Below are 23857 nucleotides of genomic sequence, written 5' to 3'. Positions count from 1 at the left end.
GGCAATTTGAAACCAAAAAGTGTAAAATAAAACTAATCTATAACCCACAGACTCAATAAACTTGGGAAAAACACTGAAGATACAATGGAAGATGATGGCAGGCAATTTGGGGAGCAAAGAACTGTGGGCAGAGACAAAAGAACCAACAGGCAGTTGACTTATTTATTTTGCATCCAGTGACTTGGAAGAGGAACGGTTGCGGCCACTGACCCAGCTTGACTTGTTGTTTGCCCTAGAGAAGATGGAGGAGTCCAAGGGTGCGTCGACTGCTGTGCCGACACTAGAAGAACCGGCTTTGGACTAAGCTGCTGGACCATGTAGCTGAGAGACTGGAGACCATCAACTTAGAATAGGGTGCCCAGAGGTTTGATTGACTGTTCACTGTATTTTTACTAGGCTGGAGGCAAAGGCTGTATATGTATATGTGTGAGATGATAGAGAGATAGTCGCAGAACACAGGCTCAGCACTTAGGAGGAAAGGTGAAAGGAAAGGGAATCTGGGCCAAGCACACCCACCTTGGGTGGAGTGGGACATAACAGGCACTTGGTAGGAATGGAGAAACTCATGTCAAAAGAAAGAAGTCAGCGCAGTTAACATTTGTGGGGGGAGAGGCGTGTCACAGCTTTTCTAGAGGTTGTAAGATGAGGGGAGCCGTGTAATACAAGTGAGAAAGGACAACCACCAGTAAAACCCAATTTGGAACTATTATTGTGTGAGTGAGTGGCAAGGTATGCTTATAAAGTAGGCCTGCTCATAATACAAGAGGGCACTAAAACAAATGCCTAGGACTAAGCAAGTATTTATTTCTGTTCCAAGTTTGCTGGCTGAGCCATCCTGAACATCTGTGCACATGGCTCTTTACAAAAGAAGTCTTTTTTTAGGTAGCTCATCTCCTCTACAGGTTCATACACAAAAGCATTTAAAACCTAGAAATACAGAACTGGAAATACTTCATTGCCTTTTTTGGTCTTGGCTGCTTCCTTCTCACACTGAAATCTGGTGCCTCATGACGGGTTTGGAGTCTGGATTATTCCTGCTTTTTTACTTTAGATAATGCTTCAAGTGCTCATAGCTGACAAATTATGCACCACAGCATGTAAGCAGTTGGGGAAGGCCACATCCCCTGCACTTGCTGTACTTGGCCTCTGCACTTAATACCTTTTACATATAGGCAGCTTACCATAGTTTGCAATTAACAACAACAACAACAACAACAACAACAACAACATGCTATTTATATTCCCACCCAAACTGGGCTCAGGGAGGCTAACATTAAAATATATAATACATTAAAACATAAAATCCAGCAATCGACTGAAATACAGCTTAGAATCAGATTAAAATCAACGTAAATCAGAATAGGGAAAGCCACTTGTATCATTCTGCCAAGTGGTAAGGAAAACGTTAATTTGTTCCGGAGGTCCGTTCTTAAACTGAAACTGTTCTTAACCTGAAGCACCACTTTAACTAATGGGGCCTCCTGCTGCTGCCGCACCGCTGGAGCACGATTTCTGTTCTCATCCTGAAGCAAAGTTCTTAACTCGAGGTACTATTTCTGAGTTAGAGAGGTCTGTAACCTAAAGCGTATGTAACCCGAGGTACCACTGTACAGGTTATTGAATGCAGATGTGCAGCAAAATGGTTGCCTCTAAGTGTTCACTTGCTACAAAATGCAATGGGATGTATAGAAAACAACAAATGACCCTAGAATATTTAATTTTATTAATTTAGAAGGATTTCTAAACCACTTAATATTTATAATATGTAAGCAGTAAAGCAAGACAGGCCAACCTGATTTGTCCAGGAGACACAAACATTATGACATCACAACCAGAAAGACTCTAACTGCTTCTAGAGTTCTAGAGCAAGGAGCAAAAAGGTTATGAAAAGGAGGTGTTTACTGCCAGCAGTGACTACTGATAGGTGGTATCAAGGAGACTGCTGCAAGAGACTTTTTGTGCCCAAAAACTTGATCGCAAGCTATCCTTGGCTGAGACACCAAAAGACACGTACATCAATGCTAGAAGGAAACACTCTCTGTAAGTAATCACCATCCTACTGCTTCAGCCTACAACACTCGTCTTCCCAGGCACATGCGATGGACAGAAAGGACACATAACAGCTCCTGCTCATCTAATGACCAACATCCAACTAGAGATTCTAAAGAAGCAACCTACCCCTAAAAGGAGAGCTTGTCTTTATCCCTCCTACTCAACTGGCTGCAGGGTACATCTTACCATAACAGACTCTTAAATCACAAAATGACTGTCTGGCAGAGGTATATCAACAGCATCATGAGAGATGGGATTTGCTGGGATGCAGCAGTTGTCTCTATAGCTCAACAGCAACTCCTAGGTGCTCATCGAAGTGGCATATTGACCAGAGTGACCAAGCCAGAGATCCAAGCTCTCATTGGTAGGAACAGAGACATCCTCCTCACACAAGGGTTGACCCTTGGTGGGCTCAAGTGTCTGGTCATACGTGACAACCTCTATACTGATGCCCATCAATACACCATGGATCTCCGGACCAAGCTGTATGGGGACAATGGAGACAGCTGCACCCATGCCATCACTGTAGTCCTGGTCAACCCTGTATGCCTAATACTCATTGGCCGGAAAGGGGTTCAGGGAGGAACACTGAATATGAAGGCTCTTCAGACTGCACGGTATATCAAAGACAACTTGCATCATTAAATGTGCCCTATGGGTGATCAGCACATACCTCCTTTACCATTGCAACTTCCAAATGGTGACAGTTTCCTTTTTCTCTTGAGGCATTCTTGAAAGGAAAAGCGCCAACAACTTCTGGAAGAGGAGCAGAAGCCCCACAGAAGTGCTGGTGAAATTGTGGGGGTCTAGGTAGGCCAAAGCAGGCAATCACAAAGAATCTTGCACAGCTAGAGGCGGAACTAGAATTACAACACTAAACAGATCTATAAATTTAAAGCTGAAGACAGATAGCTTAGAATATTCTGCAACCTTTCATCCCAAGTTTTCAGTGGGAGAAAGGATTCTCACTGCAAAATGCCAAGCAGTAAAGCAGTGGAATTAACCACTGATTTTGTTATCCCCATTTAGGTTCTTTTAATTTGTTTAGGTGTTTTAACCTAGATGAGACCCAGTGTGCTCCAGGGAAGGCAGAAATAAACCTCAGACAACCAATATTAGATTTCTCTATAATAGTGTATTATTGTTTAAAAAGTTAAGTCAAGACAGGGAATATGCACTCATACACACATCCATGCGCACAGATCCATACGCACCACTCTTCACTGGACTGATCAGACCCAGTAAGAGCTTGGGTGACCAGACAACGGGATCCCGTCTGCGTCTGGCAAACAACTTTGGCGAGACGAAAATGAATAAAGGAAGCAGCCATTCGCATACAATCTTCCAAATGATAATTGAAAGCAAAGAGACGGATAGCTCAAGCAGAACCTGAAACAACGCATAAAAGAACTGGCACAGATCGTTTCAGAGAAGAATGCTCTTCAAAAGGAGGAGGAGGAGAAAGTAAGGATTCTTACTGAAATGCTGGTGATGTCAACTTCTGCATCATCGGAAGAGTTCAAGGTTTGACAGAGGAGTAGAGTGACCTGCGGACCAAGAACAATAAACCAGGAAGGAGAGGAATGTCTCCCGGGAAGCTTTTCCCCAAAAGCCAAACAGTTTAAAAGGTCTTTGCCTTGTCCAGCAGAGTTGAGAGTCTGTATCCTCAGAGTTTTCAGAATATGAAGATCAATGGATGACAGCCAGTGTTACAATTCCTGAAGAATAACAGATTCCAAGGTCTAAGGTTGGTTTAGAGGAAGTAATGTCAAAAGACTTGCAGATCAAGGAGCAAAAGAATAAAATTGAAGGACTGGAAAACAATGTTAGTGAGCTAAAAAAGATTTTGAATAACTCGGGGGCCGAAATGGAATAAAGGAAGCAGGCTCTCAGTGATGCTGAGGCAGCAGCACTGGATTCCAAGGGAGAATCTTCATTCCTCAGGCGTGAACATATAGCACTAAAAGAAAAAGAAAAAATGCTCTTCCAGAGTTTTGCAGATTCTGTCATGCTTTGTGAAATCCTAGCAGATGAGAGGGATAATGCTCTCACAGGACAAAAAGCCTTAAAAGTAGAACTAGAAAACCTGCGACTAGAGAAAGAGCAGCTGATATGTGAGCCCAGAGACCTGAAGGAGAACATATTCACTGATGAGTTTGTGGCTCTTGAAAGAGAGCAAGAGAGCTTGAAGCTGAAAAACCAAGAGCTGGAAAATGCCATGAGTGAATTGAGGAGAAATTCCCAGGATAAAGAAAGGATAAAACACGATGGCAACGGAGCTTAAAGTGCAAGCTTCCAAGAATGAGGTGGTCCGCCTTGAGGCTGTGTTAGAGGAGAAGGAGAACTGCCTAGAAAGTGCACTTGCAGAGAAGCAAACTCTCAAGGCCAAACTTGATGAAGGTGCTGAATCGAACAAGGATGAAATTGAGGACCTCAAAACTTGGCTTGCTAAAGCAGACATGGCGAGAATGAAACAGTGCAAATATTTTGATCGAGAACTGGCTAATGCAAAAGCTCTTGCAGAGCACAGAGAGGAGAAGGTGAGAAAACAAAAACTTCACAGAGTGCAATAAGAGCAGGAGGTGACTGCAGACACAAAGTCTTTAGGTGTCCAGTCCACCGACAAAGCAGCAGAGACTACAAAGAAAACTATAAAGCAGTGGCTTGCAGAAGACTCATACAAGGACGTTTCTGAATGCATGACACAATAATAAATTTCCAAGTCAGCATTATTGCTAATCAAATTGTGATCATGTTGCTCTTCCGGCGTGGGTGCCATTGCTGCTGCAGCTCCAAGAGGAAAAGTCGTCCTTGTCCTTGCTCAGTGTTACTCTGGAAGCAAAGCTGTTATTGTTAAGAATATTGATGATGGCACATCCTGGTGGCTGGCATTGATCGCTACCCACGCAAAGTGACAGCCAGCATGGGCAAGAGGAAGATTGCCAAGCGTTCCAAGTCCTTTGTGAAGGTCTACAGTTTGCACCAATAAATATTTTTAAGAACCCCCCCCCAAAAAAACTGTGTTCATGTTTTTCATACTTATTTTTATGTGTAAAATAAAGACTTATTTTTAATGTGATTTTTAAAGAAGAAATAAATAGTAGACCTTGCACAAATAATAATAAAAAAACCAATTATGTTATGCCCAATTAGGTTCTTTTAATTTGTTTAGATATTTTAACCTAGATGAGACCCAGGGTGCTCCAGGGAAGGCACAAATAAACCTCGGATTAACAGCTAACAAGTCAACACAGAAAATATGCACTCATACACACATCAATGTCAAGAATGGAGGTTAAAACACCGAAACAAATTAAAAGAACCTAATTGGGCATGACAATTTTGCGACAGCAGGACTTCATCACTACCATAATATTGCCAATTTAGTAGTCTCTTTCTCCTTCCAGGGTATTTTTCACTTTGCCATTTGCAGCTCCCGCTGGATATCCAGAACTGTCATCACTTCAAATAAAGCTGAGCACCGGTGAGACCAGGAATCAGATGAGAGGAGATAAAGCTGATGGTGAGGTGGAGGAGGCAATTCAGCACTCTCTATTTATGTCTAGAAAGAAAGCAAGTCATGGCATATCTGCCACGGATGATGCCCATCCAGGCTGAAGTGCAATGCAAACTGTCTCTTTCCTTCAAGGTACATGAAATGCTCTTGGACCAAAGTAAGCAGTCGAAATCAAATTAGCCGCTAATAATAATAATAATAATAATTTATTACTTATACCCCGCCCATCTGGCTGGGTTTCCCCAGTCACTCTGGGCGGCTTCCAACAGAATATTAAAATACAATAGTCTATTAAACATTAAAAGCTTCCCTAAACAGGGCTGCCTTCCGATGAAGCAGTGTGGCTTTGAGGGCAGCAGTTAGACACCACAAGCTCAGTTTAATTCATTAATAAAATATTTCTCAAAGGCATTCTCCTGGTCTCATAGCTGCACAGAACAGAGGAACAGGTAAAGCGGAGACATACAAACACTTCACAAAATATATACAAGCTTTGAAGAAACAGGGAAAGCTGTGGATTCCAAAGTGCTTGCTTACCTGTGTGTGGCATGAAGTACGTCAGTCTCCCACTATTCAGTTACATTGGATGATCCCATGTTCTAGTATCAGGATGGAGAAAAACACTCTATCCACTTTTTCCACATGATGCAAAAGCCACTTCCTCATTTTTATTTATAAATACACAGCCACCAGATGGAGCTCAACAATTGTGCCATGGCACCACGGTAATGAGTTTTCCTTAAGAAATCCTATAAGACTGTCCTTATCTAAGAGCAGTGCTTGAGCAGGGGTCCAGCTGAATTAACATTTAGCTTTTTTCCGCCCATTTTTTTATAACTTCCACATCTTGAATTTAAAAATAAAAATTTAGAAGATGACAGGTTTTAATTCCTGCTCTATAAAACCATTACAGCAGGAATGGGGGATCTGTGGCCCTTCAGGTGGTGGCAGACTGCAGATCCCATAATCCCTGACCACTAGGCCATGGGAGTGGGAGTCCAACAGTATCTGGAGGACCAGAGGTTCCTCATCCCTGCCCTAAAACCTTGTTGTCCTGCATTTCCCAGACACGATAAACAGCACATGATTTACAGCTTCATCATCCCTGCAGACTACAAGTATGGTCCAAATCAAACTCTTAACAGGCAAACTTTCCCCTCAAAAAATATCATTAGGGGTGATTATTCATTTTATCTCGGCACCATCTTCTGTACTGCTCTCCCTCATCAAAGGCTAATTGAATATGTTATATATGCAAGATGCACAGCTGGTGGGACAAAATACACCCAGCTCACTACCAGCATCACATGCACCACACAGGCATCAAGGACAGCAACACTGCAGGCGATGGGAAACCAAAAACAAGGCTGGGCGAGGGACGGTGTGCCCCTTCATGCCATTTTCTGGCCTCTCCAAAGAAACCTGTTGCTGCTTTTGGCATACATGAAGTAGCACGATAGGCACCTCAAATCACAAGCCCTGGCAACCAGATACCTTTTTAAAAAATGCACAGACATTTTGTAGCTGTTCAAAAATAAGGGGGAAACTATATGAACAATTTCAGAGAGGACTGGCTTCATCCTGAGAATCCACAGAACCATTTGGAATGGGCGCCCCCTTCCTCTTCATCTGGAGGTAATGGCTGAAGAGCCCAATCTCTGGTCAAAAGCCTCTCCCACATGACAAATCCCCTACTAGGACTCTGGCGCCTGGGACTGTGGCACAGTCTTGTCTGCTCTACGTTGCTTGTAAATTAGGCCTGTGGAGAAGGGGAGGCATTGGAGCATCTCCAACGTAACACTTTATGGCTTCAGAGAGCCAAACGCAGCAAGGGGTCACACAGTTCTGCTCCACTGCAATGTGGCCAGTCTTGTCTAGGAGGTTGTCTCTCTCCAGATTCGGAACAAGGCTCTTCTGGACAGCCCAGTCACTGTTGCTTCTAAAGGAACCTCAAGGAAGGGCGAGCATTCCTGTCCACAGGCCTTTGCCCAGGCTCTCTACCGATGTTTCTGTTCCAGCAGGGATTCAAAATCCGGGGCACAGACCAGCTTGTGCTTCACATGGCCCAGGATGATCATCTCGCCACTCCTGCTGTCTCCAATGCCCACTGACACCAGCTCCTTCCAAGGGCAAAAGAAAAAGCTGTTAACCACCAAATCCTCTTTTTTTTTTTAAAGAATAATTTTTATTAACCGACCAATCACATCAAATCAAACCAAACCAAGTTACATAAATTCCAAATTACAAATCCAAATTTTAAATTTTTGTTGGGGGTACCCATATTTCAAGTTCCAAAAGGGGATCCAATCATCTTCTTGCTGCTGCTTTAATGTCCACAAATCTGACCGTATGATATTCACAGTACTATCCAGTCCTTTCTTATTGTTTTTCCACATCTCTTCTTGTTATTTTCATATATTATTCCTTTCTCGTTGTGACCTCTGATAGTCTCCACAAGCGGGTTAAAACACCAAATCCTCTTTAGCCCCATAGCTCACCAAGGACATTTTTCTGCAGATGAGGCAGGGGGGAGCAGCTAATTCCTACTGAAACGTCGGCAGCCCTCATTCATTTAATTAAGACTTGCGCAGAACTTCCTGGTAGATTGTGCTCCATTAACATCTTCCAACTCGGATACTAAGATGTCTTTGGCCATCTCTGTTATTCAGAACTAAGGGCAGTAAAGTCAACAACCATTTCGCATGGGGGTTCCGTTCTCGCTCCCACCCCCCACACCAGCAGAGTGCCTATAAATGCGCCCTGCCCCATTCCTCCCTTTTTGTGACATGTTGAGTGACGTTTTCAGGTCACTGGTGCCCTCTGAATGTACATTAATCGGTCATTGCCTGTATTCAACTCCTTCAACACCCTTCTTCATTCAGTGACAGAGATGGCACCGAATACATTTTAGTATCGGAGATGTGATTGTCAGCTTTCTTGTGAATGTGGAAATCCTTCTGCTAACAGAATAGTAAAATAGCACAATAATGGAGATATATATATATATATATATATATATATATATATATATATATATATGCCTGTTGTCTTAGTCAGGGGTCAGCACTGTACAATCTAGAACAAGGGTCAGCAAACTTTTTCAGCAGGGGGCTGGTCCACTGTCCCTCAGACCTTGTGGGGGGCCGGACTATATTTTTTGGGGTGGTGGTGAATGAATTTCTATGCCCCACAAATAACCCAGAGATGCATTTTAAATAAAAGGACACATTCTACTCATGTAAAAACATGCTGATTCCTGGACTGTCCACGGGCCGGATTTAGAAGGTAATTGGGCAGGTTCTGGCTCCCGGGCCTTAGTTTGCCTACCCATGATCGTAGTCCTATAGGTTCACAGCTGGAAGCACTGTGATATTAGAAAATGCAATGCTGAAAGTTAATAATCTCCTCTAATTCCTTAGCCAAGTCTTTTAACTGTTCCCTAGCTATGATAAGGTAAAGGGACCCCTGACCATTAGGCCCAGTCGTGACCGACTCTGGGGTTGCGGCGCTCATCTCGCTTTATTGGCCGAGGGGGCCGGCGTACAGCTTCCGGGTCATGTGGCCAGCATGACTAAGCCACTTCTGGCGAACCACAGCAGCGCATGGAAACACCGTTTACCTTCCCGCCGGAGCAGTACCTATTTATCTACTTGCATTTTGACATGCTTTCGAACTGCTAGGTTGGCAGGAGCAGGGACCAAGCAATGGGAGCTCACCCCGTCGCGGGGATTCGAACCGCCGACCTTCTGATCAGCAAGTCCTAGGCTCTGTGGTTTAACCCACAGCGCCACCCGCGTCCCTTCCTAGCTATGATACGGGGAAACAAATTTAGCTTTAAAAAATCCCTTGACATTCTGAGTGCCCAGGCTGAAGCATTAAGAGGGTGCTCTCTACCAACTTTGTGGGTCATCAATTCATGAGGAAGAAGAGTCAAGGTGTTGGTTATTAATTCTAGAAGAATAATGGAGGATTCCCAATGGCAGCTATCTAAGAAAGTAGGCAGCCAGATCCTTTATTGAAGCCTTTGGTGGCTCCGGTACAGAATGAGTTTGAGATGCTCAAACCTGTTCCAATTACCAGTAGAGTGATGCTCCAAGCCACTTCATATGCACTGTTTTATACAGGACCACAACCAGGGGTTGGCATCAGGCAACAGCAGAGGCTGGGCCCACCACTGCTCTGATTCCCCCCTACAGAAGTAGCACAAGTGGCAGACGCATTCTTTCCTTTCATCCTCTGTGCTTTGGTGCTGCTGCTGCTGCTCCCTACTGAGTCTCCCACCCCCCTCGATCTGCCAGAGAGGTGGTGGCAGCAGCGGCTTTCAGCTACCACCCTCCTACTCAGACAGAAATAGGACCAGAAGTAGATGCCTGCCCTCTGTCCAGCAGAGAAGAGAAAGTACCACTGTCACTACCAGGGACAACAATATGCTTTGTGGGGGAATTTCTTTTGCCAATCCCCAAAAACCTGGAGCGCTCTCCAATTTTGTACCCGAGTTATGATGCCTAAGTTAAAAACAAATAAATCCATACTTATTTTACTTAATTACGAAGGGCTCCCCGTTTTTAAAATAGAGGTTGACATCACAGAAAAACATGTACAAATACTTTTTCATCCCTCACTTGCATGTAGCTTGACAGGAAACCCAGGTTTCATCCAAAAAAGTGACCTTCATAGTGTGCATATTTTGTGTGCATATTTTGTGTTCTGCCCAGGGAACCCCAGGACAAACTATATGGAAAGAGACATTATACCGCTAAGAAACCCAAACTCCAAATTGACACTGGACAAGGAGCTGGACCCCATGCTGGGCTCCTGGTGACGGCACTTTTTTGACAAGTGCACTGCACATGTTTTAGGTGCAGCCCCTCAGAGACATCACACTCTGGTTCCAGCACAGAGGCTGACCATGGGTGGGAGGAATCCAGCTAAGCTTTACTCTGAGCAGGCCCAATGAAATTAATTTAGTCATATCCAATAATTTCAACAGCTCTTTTCTGAGTATGGTTGATTTTGTATACCACTCCATCTCATGAAGATGCCTGTGTCCCCTTGAGGCTGGGATAGAGAACCTTTTCGGCCCTCATGAGGATTTGCCTTGTGACCCCGATTTGACAGGTGAGTGGGCTTGCCCATCTGTCAACCACCTGATGGCACAATGAAGTCAGATTAAGGGTGCTGTTAAAACTAATTCACATCATCCTTCTCCCTTCTTTCTGATTCAGAAAGGGGTTTTCATCGGAATCCCCTGCTGCAACCAGGTGTTTACAACCAATGCTAGATTTAACTCTACCCTTCAATCCATCAGCTGATTGTCCTGCAGGCTGGAGGTTCCCCTCCCCTGTCTATCAAAGCCTATACTGAGCGTTAGAATATAGGAGCCCAACTGGATCAGACCAGCAAAGGCAAGCCAACGAACATGACAATAGCTCTCTTTGCCACTGGCCACACTGGCAACTGCTATTCAGAGGCGCACTGCCTTTGAACATTTCCATTTCACTTGCTAGCAGGGAATGTGCCTTTTGAAAGGTCATCTACTGTTAGGGTGAGTAAAAGAGGTTTCCTGAGTAAGCCATACCTGAAGGAAGGAGCAGGGTGTCCCTGTGGTCACATCAAGAGTCACCCTGCCCAGAACGAGCTGCACCTTCCCTGATTGGCGGATCAGCAGCTTCCCCACCTGCCCTTCAGAGAGGTCACCAAGGGTGCAGGTGTTCTCTGCCTCTTTGGCTTCCTGAAAAGGAAGCACAAAGTTACAAACATCACCCATCTTTCTGGGGAAACCAATCTTGGAGTATTCAGAAACCACCCTTGTTTTCTCACGAACCAAGAGCTAGTGCCTTCAACTGAATAAGCTGAACCTCAGGAAACCAGTGAAAGTTATGCAAATTAAACAATGTTGACCCATTTCTCATTTTACATACTTTACCTCTGCTGGTTATAGAGTAGGCAACAATGGAAATTCTATGCAATAAGGCCTCTGGCTTCTGATGCAAAATGAAGTGTAGCCCATACAGTTTCAAGTACATCTTAGCACCCAGAAAGACTAGAAACTTTTAAATTGAAGAAGTCATGTGCCCTACACTCCACACATGGGGTGACTTTTCTACACTTCCACATCCCTTCCTATGGCCCCTTCTTTGGCAACAGAAGCAACAACATCCTATCCAGCCCCCTGCTACTTCTTATTCTAAACAGGAATCAAGTCTTCCCATACCTGGTTCTTCTCCTGCTTTATCACCATCACCTGCCCATCTTCACTTTGCACCTCAGTTTTGATGGGCTTGGTGTCCTGGGTGGGCGGCTGTCCTGGCAGTGTATCTGGTAGCTGTAGAAAGAGCAACTCGTCCTCCTTGCAGAGGCTGAGTCGCTGCAGCAGCTCCGCAACAGACACATCCTGGGGGAAGGGAGGGGGTGCCTTTGCAGGAGCTGGTCTGAGGACCAGTGGGTTCTCTTCTTCATCATGGGGCTCCTCTTTCACTGAAATGAGACATAACAATTCAAATCAGAGCTGCAAGGGATTACACCATTACCTGGTCACTATGTTCCATGGGAGAGGACCTCCTGGTGGTACTGAGGGCTTCTCATATTCAAATGGTGTCTACCAATAGCAGGACTTTCAGTATTGCGGTCCCTTTAATGGATGATTTATTGACTTCTGAGATGAGGCATGCTCCAACAATCTCTTCTTTCAGACACATGTTTAAGACTTTTATTTATTGTCCAGTGGTTGTCTTCTGGTGTTGTCTTCTACTGCTATTTTAACTGGATTATTTCTGATGCATATTTTATACTTATTTTTGGTGTTCTATGCACTGCTCTGATATTTCTATAATACGAGTAGTTTATAAAACCATAAAGACAAATTAGAAGTCACTTGGTCCAATTTCCTGCCTCAAACCAGGTTGTTGAGATTTGAAATGAGAGTCTACAACTTTCACTAGCAACCATCACACTGCATGTATAAGATAAAGTAAAAGCAAACTGCAATCATAATATATTGTGAGCAGAAATCAAGAGCAAGCAAGATTTGCTAGAACAGATGCTTTGTGAGAAGAAAGGATATTTGCTTTTGATTAAGTGCATCCTGGGCAAGCTCCTCTACACAGAAGTAAACATAAGGCATACAGCCTAGAGAAACAAGGAAAGTCCTGCTGGCTTCAGCACCCTGTATCCTATAGTGGACCATCTGACGGGAATGGGCCACAGTTCAGTGGCAGAGAGTTTGCATGCAGGCCCCCGTTTCAATCCCTGGCACCTGGGAGAAAAAAACACTTCCTTTTTTTATAAGATATTTATTAATATTTTTTTAAGATATTACAATACAAAATGAAAAAGAAAAAAAACATAATAAAAATGATTAAAAACCACTCCATTTTTCTATTACTTATTTTCCTTAGCTTGTTTCCCGGACCTCCTCATACCTCCCTTTTTTGTATTCCAGTTCAATTTGTTGGCTCAGCAAATCCTTACCCTCTTTGTTTATCCTAATCTTTGGTGTTAAAATAGTAACATTAGATTTTTCCCTATGAACAACCCATTTTTCATATTCCCTTAAAGCATTACAGCTGGAAACCACTTAATTTCTATCCAACATCATTCTAACATTCATTAATTTTACAATATTTCTGTAGATAGTCTTTAAATTTCTTCCAATCTTCTTCCACTGACTCTTCTCCCTGGTCTCGGATTCTGCCAGTCATTTCTGCCAGTTCCATATAGTCCATCAGCTTCACCTGCCATTCTTCCAGAGTGGGTAAATCTTGTGTCTTCCAATACTTTGCAATGAGTATTCTTGCTGCTGTTGTAGCGTACATAAAAAAAGTTCTATCCTTCTTTGGCACCAATTGGCCGACTATGTCCAGGAGGAAGGCCTCTGGTTTCTTCAAGAAGGTATATTTAAATACCTTTTTCAGTTCATTATACAGTGGTACCCCGCAAGACGAATGCCTCGCAAGATGGAAAACCCGCAAGACGAAAGGGTTTTCTGTTTTGGAGGCGCTTCGCAAGACGAATTTCCCTATGGGCTTGCATCGCAAGACGAAAGCCCATAGGGAAATGCTGGCGGTCGGGAGCAAAGACTTTCGCCCACAGCCAGCCTTCAGAAGAGGACCTCTTCTGAAGGCCGGCGGGGGGCAAAAGCCTTTGCTCCCCCCCCGCCTGCCTTCCCCCCCCCCGCCTGCCCCGGGCGATCTTAAAATGCTGGGGGTCGGGAGCAAAGCGTTCGCTGCCGCCCCCCAGCATTTTAAAATCTCCCCCTGTCCCGGGGAGATTTTAAAATGCTGGGGGTCGGGAGCGAAGCGTTCGCTGCTGACCCCCAGCATTTTAAAATCTCCCCGTGTCCCGGGGAGATTTTAAAATGCTGGGGGTCGGGAGCGAACGCTTCGCTCCCGACCCCCAGTATTTTAAAACGCTGTTCCGAAGCGGGGCGGGGGGGGGGGCGGGAACACCTTCTGAAGGCGGGCGGGGGGCGAAAGTCTTTGTCCCCCCTGCCTGCCTTCCCAGGGGCTTTTAAATCGCCCCAGACAGCGGAGAAGTCCTCCGCTGTCCGGGGCGATTTTAAAATGCCGCCCGCCAGCATTTTAAGATCGCCCGGACAGCGGAGAAGTCCTCCGCTGTCCCGGGGTTTTTTAAAATGCTGGGGGTGGGAAGAAAAGCCCTTGTCTCCCCCCCCCCCCCAGCCTTCAGAAGAGGTCCGGGGACAGACTGTCCCCGGACCTGGTCTGAAGGCGGTTTCCCTAGGAACGCATTAATTGATTTTCAATGCATTCCTATGGGAAACCGTGCATCGCAAGACGAAAAACTCGCAAGACGAAGAGACTTGCGGAACGAATTAATTTCGTCTTGCGAGGCACCACTGTATATCATTTCCCAGAAAGCCTTAATCCTTGGGCACGTCCACCAAAGGTGAAAGAATGTACCTTCAGTTTCTTTACATTTCCAACATTTATTATCGGGCAAATGATAGATTTTTGCAAGCTTTTGCGAGTTTTTCGTCTTGCGATGCACGGTTTCCCATAGGAATGCATTTATAGTGTGTATGTGCAACAGGTTCACTTTTAAATAAATGTTTTGTTCTCTAAAACTAATTTCTCTACACAATTATGTGTCAGTTGTTCTCTCTTAAGGCATTACATGCCGTAAACTTCATACCTGTGGTCCATAACTGTTCCCAGTCAGCCATCATTATGTTATGTCCAACATCTTGTGCCCATTTAATCATAGCAGATTTCACCGTTTCATCCTGAGTATTCCATTTCAACAGCAAGTTATACATTTTTGACAAAATCTTAGTTTTAGGTTCTAACAGTTCTGTTTCTAATTTTGATTTTTCCACCTGGAAACCAATTTTCTTATCCAAATTATATGTCTCCATTATCTGATAATAATGAAGCCAGTCTCGCACTTTGTTTTTTAATTTCTCACAACTCTGCAATTTCAATCTATCTCCGTCTTGTTCCAAAATTTCCCAGTATTTCGGCCATTTGACCTCCATATTGAGCTTTTTCCAAGCTTTTGCTTCCATCGGTGACAACCACCTTGGAGTTTTATTTTCCAATAAGTCCTTGTATCTTATCCAGACATTAAACAATGCTTTCCTGACAATGTCATTTTTAAATGCTTTATGTACTTTGACCTTATCATACCACAGATATGCATGCCATCCAAATACATTGTTAAAACCTTCTAAATCCAAAATGTCAGTGTTTTCAAGAAGCAACCATTCTTTCAACCAGCAAAAAGCTGCTGATTCATAGTAAAGTTTAAAGTCTGGCAGGGCAAATCCATCTCTTTCCTTTGCATCTGTTAGTATTTTAAATTTTATTCTAGGCTTCTTGCCCTGCCAGACAAATTTAGAAATATCTTTCTGCCACTTCTTGAAACAGTCCATTTTGTCCACAATTTGCAATTTGAAAAAAACACTCCCTAGGTTCTCCTGGACTATCTTTCTTTCTTTGGCGATCACTCATAGTCGAGTAAGATTGTCTTCCATAAACATAGTTTTAACACTGAGTCCAATTCTGGATGCACACGTCATTCCACAGTGGAGACATAGGTTTCAGGGCAGGAGTTGATCACGAGGGTTTGCCAAGTGCTCCCTTTTGTCCTGAGTTCAAGCGTCTTCACAAACTCTACATGCAGGGCAAAACAGCAACAGCCATCCACCACAGTTTGCCCTCCCAGAACCTGGAACTCAAAGGCAAGCTCTCCCTTGACAGATGATAATTAAATTAAGCAAATTTGTGACTTTTCAGATTTATGTCTTTGTTGTCCGAGAGGACACCACAAGACTGTAGTAGTGACACCCAGTGGTATAATCCCCAGAGGGACACAGCCGATCCATTTGAACCATCTACCTCTCACTGAAGATGTGTCTACTTCCATGTCCTCCTCCCTGGCACTGGAGCTCAAAGGCTTGACATCCTCTTGATCCTCCTCCTTGAAAAGCCAGCCTGAGTGGGCCAGAGGAAGCTGAACTGGCTTGTTCCGGATGTCATTTTTCAAGCCTGGGTCATCAAGGAACTGGCACCAAAGGAACAGGAGAGAAAAAATGAATTAAATACTGAATGTTGAGGGAGCTGTTCTTGGTGGTGGGGTGTATGGGTGTGTAGCCAGACACCCATACCTACAGACAAACAGACAGACAGACAGATAAATAAATAAATAAATAAATAGAGAGGAGATATTTATATTAATATGGATGGGGACACATGAAAACATACATACCCACACCCTGTTGTACAGTAAACAGGCTTGCTGAGCTTCTGATTTTTCTTAATATTTCATCAACAACTGACACATAATTGTGTAGAGAAATTAGTTTTAGAGAACAAAACATTTATTTAAAAGTGAACCTGTTGCACATACACACTATAAAACAAACAAACCTCACAGCAAAACAGGGCTAAACAATACTGGCACGGGGGTCTCATTATCACAAGCTTCCTAAACAACCCTCTCTAAGAGCTCCAACAAAGCTCTCAAAAAGGGATACACACAAAAGGAAGCCAACTGTGAGTGGAATTTTTAAAAAAATGAAATGGGGTAAGGAGGTTAGAGGGGAACATAGGGAGCTCCTGGTACCAAGTAGCACAGTATTATCCATGCAGTATTATGCCAGGGTTTCAGGTGGGAATCTGAACCTGGGACTGAGCCTGGGACCTTCAGCATGAAAGGTCTACCAATGAGCTATAGCCCTCCCGTGAAGCTGCAGTCCTTTCCCAAAAGGAGAGGTAGGAGAAAGAGTGTGTCAAAGATGGTTCCAAGGTTCCCTGCCTCAAAATGGGAAAGACCACAGCATCTATAACTGGGACATAGATTATGGGCTACATGCCATTTTTTGTTCTTAAAAGATTCAGCATAGACATGGCTGTCCCAAAATGCAGCCACCATCTAACTCACATCATCCTTCTCCAGCATGCGAAGGATCTGCTTGGTTTCCTCATCTGTCTCCCTTTTCTCTTTCTTTATGTTGATGATGTGGGATGGGCCAAAGTCAGACATATCCACAGTCTTATCCCAGGTGCCTGTGCCGAAAGAGAGAATGGCATGGCTGTAAGCAGAACACATCTCGAATGGCAAGTGGTAACTCGGCTATTACAGTGCCTTGAAGCTTGAACTTCCACAATTGAGAGCAACCTGTGTGGTGAAGTCGACTGCTATGCCGCTATGCCTTCAGTTGTACAAGCAGAGAGAAAAGACAAGAACAGAGGGCTAGGACGAAAAAAGATAGAAAGGCATGTTCAGAGCAAGAAACACAGTTCAAACAGTTTTGCTTACCTTGGCCACCACTTTCCAAAATGAACTCCTCTATACAGCTATTGAAATACTCAAGAACCCCGAGTTCCCTGCATCTAGACACCCAGGTGGTGGTGGAGAAAGATGGAACATATACAGTACAGTAAAAAAAAAAACAGAGCTGGGTCTCATGGTGCAAGTTAGGCTTAAAGATGAGCTTTAGGTGTGAAGGTTTTGAACTTCATTATTTTTTTAAAGCATTTTGACCTCCCACTCCACTTCAGATGAAAAGGCTAAAACTAAAAACAATAAGGCCCCTGCCTGCAGGCTTACAAAATAAAAAAACCACACAAAGGAAAATGAGATTTTTTTTGGGGGGGGGGGGGAAACGGGACAAATTGAGGAACCAATTCTTAAAGTTAACCAGCAATACTTATGATGAAAAGAAGCCCACCAGGAAAAGAAAAAGACCAACAGAGTTGGCCTCTCAGCAGGGATGATTGAGGGGTCCTGCTTCCTGTGTTTCCCTCTGACCAAATGGTTGCTCTCAGGTGACAGTTGTGGGAGGGAAGGCCTGATGGATCTGGTCTCTCAGTAGAGTAGGCAGAATAGGCCCATTTCCCTTCTCTGTGGCAGCTAGATGGAAATAATTTCTGCCCAAAAGGACAGCTTATATAACCTTTCAAGTTCACCAAGATAACATCCACCATGACTGATGTGTGACAAAGACGTGGGCCAATGGTTTTGCTGCATGTCCAGTTCACATGCATTTAAATCAAGCACCCTCTTTGCCGTGTGGTCAACAGCAATGTGTGCCTGCTCACTGCCAACATGGCTTCAGCTTTTGCTTTATTTTCCACAGCAGCCAGTTTAAATATTTTATATCACTCTCAAGAGGATATGAAACAACAGAAACCAGAAACCAACGGTATCAACTCTTGCTGGTATTTCTGAGCACTGTTCTTAATTTCTATGGAAACACTATTTAATGTACACAGAGTACTTTGTGACAGTTTACTCATAACATCTTTGTGAGGTAGATAAGAAATATTCCTGTTTTACTGACTGGGATAATTCATACCGAGAGGCAGTGACTTGGCCAAAGCTATCCCTGGGAGTCCGGAGATGAGGAAGGACTTGGAAATAAGTGTCTCAGGTTCAAGCCCAAATGCTAGATGCTGGGCCACAGAGGTGTGTTCACATTAATCTTCCACATACCTTTTTTCTTCATCATTTCTGCTGGACCTTGCTCAAAGATGGAATGAGACTGGATGACCTCTGGCCTCCCTCTGCCTCGTCCATGACCATCTCTCTGCCGGTCTCGATCACGCTCCTTCTTCTCTTTCTTGATGTTAATTTCCTCTTTTGGCCTATGAAAAAGCAGACCAAACAAAATCACAAGAAAGTAAAAGTAGCCTGCCCTTGTTATGTGCTTCAATATATCCAGAAGACTCCTGCCATTTCTCACCAGTAGCTACAGGAGCGTCTGATGCCTCAGTGTGTGAATAGGAGCCAAGTCAAATGTGCAGAAACAGCGCACAATATAGCTTTTCATACTGAAGATGGGGGAAAACCCATGGTTGAATCACTTACAAGGTTTTTGCGATTAAACAGTATACAAATTGTTAAATACAAATAAATAAATTCAATGTAACAAATTCCTGCATGTGGAAATATGTCAGAGACAGCTACTCTAAGACCATTTTCACATGTGCCAAGCTCTTTAACAGACCCCCACCTGTAAATATGGCTCATAGGATACACTGCAGATAGGAGCTAGGAAAACTACACATTTGCACTAAATTATTATGTTAGGGTGGCATCCAATGCACTTGTTCTGTTAGCACAAGGCTTTACACTTTTGCAATGGAACTTTTACTCCACTCAACCTTCTGCAAGTGCTCTCTCCACATCTGCTCCAGAGGTTTGGAGGAACCCCCAGAACAGATTGAGGGTGCATCTGAGGTGGGGGGGGGAGTTCTATTGCACAAGCATAACCCTTGTGCTGAGGGAGCAAGTCACTTAACCCTACTTTGGGTACAATCCTTATTTCCCCCAGATCTGGATTTACAACCTCTATAGTCACACTTCACAGACAACATAGCATGAGAAAGCTACTTACTCTTCTTTGATTTTCCTGCTAATTATGTTGGGAGCAAAGGTTTTCTGTAAAAAGTAAAAGTAAAAAGGTAAGCAAGTCATCAGCTCAGGTGTATATGGTACTTCAGTTTGCAAAACACAGTGTGTGAAATTTCTCACAGAAAACAGTGTTGCAAAATCTGGTCTCAAAATATACTTAGGAGTCTCAAAATTGTGTATGTGTGAAGGGAAGACAAGTTTCTAGACTTCAAAGCTGCAAAATTTATATCTCGAAAAAAGGGAAATAATGTGCCTTTTCAAAAGCTCCAAGATGCAGAGAGGGCGACAGTTTCCTGGTCTGCATGGCTACTAGGCCCTCTCTGGTTTCTGACAATGTTTTCCATTTCCTCCTACCTTGAGTGCCTATTACTGAGATGTTCCTTTTCTCTGTCCAAAAGGAATTTCCAAAATCTGCAAACACCTTAGTATTAAGTTCAGAAGCAAGTATGGAAAATTGCCCATTATTGTAACTTTGTGTCACTCCATTTCCTCAGCACAGAGTAACCTTACCTTTAGGATTACTCATTTTCTATAGCACTTTTAAGAAGCAAGACACTTCACCATTTCCAAGCAGTTCTGCAAAGTGCAGCTCACTACAATTGTGGTTGTACATATTCCACAATTCTATTCAAGCAAAGAAAAGCTACAACACAGGCAAACCTCGGTTGTTGAATGTAATCCATTCTGGAAGCCCCTTCGGCTTCCAAATTGTTCGACAACCAAGGCGCGGCCTCCGATTGGCTGCAGGAGCTTCCTGCACTCAAGTGGAAGCTGCGTTGGGCATTTGGCTTCCGAAAAACGTTCAAAAACTGGAACACTTACTTCCAGGTTTTGGGCATTTGGGAGCTGAAACGTTCCAAAACGGAGGCGTTTTGTACAGGCATCCCCTCAACTTATGTGCGTTCTACTTGTGTGTGACGGCATATATGCGTGGTGCTGGAAGATAAATTAAATAAATAAATAGAATCATGGCAGGGGAGGGCTGGAGAGTCCTTGTGACTCGCAAGGAGTCCCTCTCTGGAGCCCAAAGAGGACGTTAGTGAGGGCCAAGAAAGTCCCAAAGAGACCGGAGGCTCAGTGGGGCTTTGTTTGGGCTGCTCAGCCAAAGCTGACATGCGGGGCAGCGCAACAGCTGCCGCCACTGCTTTTCCACACATCCTCCAGCCAGCCTCAGAGCTTCAGCTCTGGTTGGAGAGAGAGTTGTGTGGAGAGATTGCTGGAAAGCAGGAAAAAACAGGCGTTGGGAGGCTGCTACCCACTTTATGTGATTTCACTTATGCACATAGGGCCCCCAGAACATAACCCCCACATGTTACAGTATTTGCCTGTACAGTATTTGCAATCCTGGAAGTCTTGGATTGTTTTCTCTTTGCAGAAGCAAATCCATTTATTACATATTTAAAGTACCATCATTGTATGCCACCTTTGAGGGGAAAATCCTCCCAAGGTGGCTTACAAAAGATACCTAGTTTCATATATATAGCAGGATAATTTAGCTCCATCTAAACAGCAGGACCATTATGCTTCCACCAAACGATGTGTATACCTGTGAAGAGATCCAAGATTTAGAACCTCAAAGCCAAAGTGAGAGCATTTGGGTCAAAATTAAGGGAGAGAAGAATAACAGAGACCTCATTGTGGGAGTTTACTATAGATCCCCAAGCCAAACGGAGGACATAGATGATGCCTTCCTGGAACAGATGGCCAAGCATGCAAAAGGAAGGGAGATAGTAGTAATGGGGGACTTCAATTACCCGGATATTTGTTGGATGTCAAACTCAGCCAAGAGCGTAAGGTCAAACAAATTCCTCACTGGCCTTGCAGACAACTTCATTGTCCAGAAAGTGGGAGAAGCAACAAGAGGAACAGCCATTTTAGATCTGGTCCTAACCAATGTTGATGACCTGGTTAGTGGGGTAGAAGTGGAAGGATCATTAGGCGCGAGTGATCATGCTCTTCTGAAGTTTACTATACAGCGGAAAGGAGCAGCCAAGCATGCTAGGACTCAATTTCTTGACTTTAAGAAAGCCGACTTCATAAAACTTAGGGAAGTGCTGGGTGAGATCCCATGGACAGTAATACTAAAAGGAAAGGGAGTTCATGAGCTTCCGGGGGCGGCGCGAACGGCAATGGTGGTCTCCTTCCATTTGTAAAGGGGATGCTCCGCAGAAACGGGTCGTCCGCTATGGCGAAGCGGAGACCCAGGTTGGAAATCCACAGGCAGCGATAGCCTGTGGCCGTGGGACTCGGCGGGCACCATCAGCGCCCCTCGAAACGTTGAAGGGACCTCGTAAGGGGCTCTGGAGCGTGAAAGGGCTGGCGTGGTGCTGTGAGTCGATCGCTCTTTCTGTGGAGTGAAGCCGCAAAGCTGCTGTCGGTGAGCGCTGACCTCTTTTCCTGGGACTATTCGGCTTAAAACAACTTCCCGTGAGTAGGTGAAGTTTATTGAATTCAGGACTAAATTGACTTAAAATTTGGCACTGAAGCGGGAGACGCAACCAGGAAGTCCGTCTCCCGGCTCTGTTTAAAGATTTAAAGCAAGGACGTCAAACTCTCTAATGCCTTTGAAATCGCGACTTTAGAAGGAACTAATCCGAGCATCAACTAAATTGAGGTGTAGGATGAAAATCTGAATTGCACCTTGTTACTTGTGGATTTTACTTTTTTATTGGTGGATTATTATTTTTTTAACCTCTTCTTTTGTGGATTTATAAAAAGCACTGAGAAATCCCGGCAATCGGGCTGCCAGACTATTAGAACTGCTAGGCTGTTGGAATTGTTACATTGAGCTGCTACATTGGACGGTTACATTGAACTGCTACATTGAACTTGCACTTTCTAGAGACACTGTAAGTACTTTAGGATTAACTCTGCAAAGGTGAAAAGATCTGGAAGAACTTCGGGACTTTGATGCTGTTTGATATTGTTATTAATGCTTAAGGGATTTTGAGTAATTTGGAAAAATTGCAACCTCTCTACTTTAAGACATACTTAATCTCCCTCTAGAGGACCATTGAAAATCTGCAATCACTGGTTTTTTCCCCCCATCTTTGGACTTGTGGATTCCCATGGGAATTACAAACCGTGAGACTGACCTTGACGCATAGACAGAAGTGGGTTGAGTGGGAAAACAAGATCAGGCAAAGCCAAAACACAACAAACTACTATAACTTCACAGCTGTGAAGATCATCTGTTCCTATTGTCTCTGTGGCACAAGAGGAAGAGCCAGAGCAAGTTAGGCTGGAAGGAATGGCCACAGGAGGGGACTTTACTTCAGTATTAGATAAAATCTTTGCAAAATTGGATGGCCTGAGTAAGCAAGTGACTGAACAATCATCTAAGATTGATCAAAACACGGCTAGTGTTAACAACTTGACTCAACAAGTGAGTTTAAATGCACAAGCTATTGGGAAACTGCTGGAATCTACCACAGAGAATCGTAAAATAGCTGAGGAGGCTAAACAGAAAGCAGAGGCCGTGCAAGAGGAAATAAAACCCATGCGTAAACAGATTGGTGAACACCAGGCATATCTGTCTATGGTAGAACTAAAAAGTAAGGAAAATAATTTGAGATTGAGGTCAGTTCCAGAACTTGAAAAGGGAGATTTAATCGAATATTTGACAAAAGAATTTGCAGAATTTTGGTCTTTGGAAGAAGATAAAGATTTTAAAATTGTAAGTGCATTCAGACTTGGAAAGGGAGGGACGAAGGTTAAGTCTAGAGACTGCCTGATCTCCCTCAGGACTAAGGCAGAAAGAGATAAGATACTGAGTGCACATTTTCAAAAGACCCTTGAAATTCAGGATCTTAAAGTGGAAATCTACAAGGACATCCCGAAACACTTATTGGAACTTAGATCTAACTACGGAGACTTGGTGAAACTACTGAGAAGTAACGGAATCATCTTTAGATGGGAGTTCCCCCAGGGACTATACTTTACGTTTAGGGGGAAGAAAGTTAAAATCAAAACAGCTGAAGACAAGGAAAATTTTTTGAGTGACTACGGAGAAGACCTTCAGAAAGGGATTGAAGGTGAAGAGCCTTAGGACCTGGACCACTAGGTTCTGTACCTACACCTTTGGGTTCTGTTGAGCCTGAGAAAGTGATACCACCGCCAAAGGAAAGGGAGTTCATGATGGCTGGGAGTTTGTTAAGAGGGAGATAGTAAAAGCACAACGTCAGGCAATACCAATGAGACGGAAACATGGAAGGTGCCTAAAGAAGCCAGGGTGGCTATCTAAAGAACTTTTAACTGAGTTAAGATTAAAAAAGGATGTGTACAAAAAATGGAAAAGGGGGGAAACCACCAAAGAGGAATTCAAACAAATAGCCAGCACACGTAGACATAAAGTCAGAAAAGCTAAAGCACGGAATGAACTCAGGCTTGCTAGAGAGGTTAAAAGTAACAAAA

General features: G+C 43.8%; 2 protein-coding genes and 1 long non-coding RNA gene across 3 annotated transcripts in view; 2 read left to right on the top strand and 1 right to left on the bottom strand.

Moving 5' to 3' along the window:
* Window positions 1-4003, top strand: part of LOC310695756 (outer mitochondrial transmembrane helix translocase-like) — a 57069-nt gene extending 53066 nt beyond the window's left edge. Inside the window, exon 9 of the mRNA XM_083480672.1 lies at window positions 178-4003. Within this exon, the coding sequence (XP_083336798.1) occupies window positions 178-304 (127 nt within the window). The 3' untranslated portion in view covers window positions 305-4003. The remainder of the gene's footprint in view (window positions 1-177) is intronic.
* LOC310695834 overlaps window positions 1-23857 on the top strand; it is a 205193-nt gene that overhangs the window by 70924 nt on the left and 110412 nt on the right. The window lies entirely within an intron of this gene.
* POLR3D (RNA polymerase III subunit D) overlaps window positions 785-23857 on the bottom strand; it is a gene marked incomplete at its 5' end in the record, with an annotated part of 30873 nt that continues 7800 nt past the window's right edge. The window contains 7 exons of the mRNA XM_083480669.1: window positions 785-7689; window positions 11148-11300; window positions 11784-12046; window positions 15925-16090; window positions 16970-17094; window positions 18524-18675; window positions 19428-19471. Coding sequence (XP_083336795.1) covers window positions 7567-7689; window positions 11148-11300; window positions 11784-12046; window positions 15925-16090; window positions 16970-17094; window positions 18524-18675; window positions 19428-19471 — 1026 coding nt within the window. The 3' untranslated portion in view covers window positions 785-7566. The remainder of the gene's footprint in view (window positions 7690-11147; window positions 11301-11783; window positions 12047-15924; window positions 16091-16969; window positions 17095-18523; window positions 18676-19427; window positions 19472-23857) is intronic.

Source organism: Podarcis liolepis (assembly GCF_965112155.1).
Source record: "Podarcis liolepis genome assembly, chromosome: 16".
Classification (NCBI taxonomy): domain Eukaryota; kingdom Metazoa; phylum Chordata; class Lepidosauria; order Squamata; family Lacertidae; genus Podarcis; species Podarcis liolepis.
The sequence above is the reverse complement of the archived record's forward strand: the minus strand, read 5'-3'. Positions and strand labels throughout refer to the sequence as shown.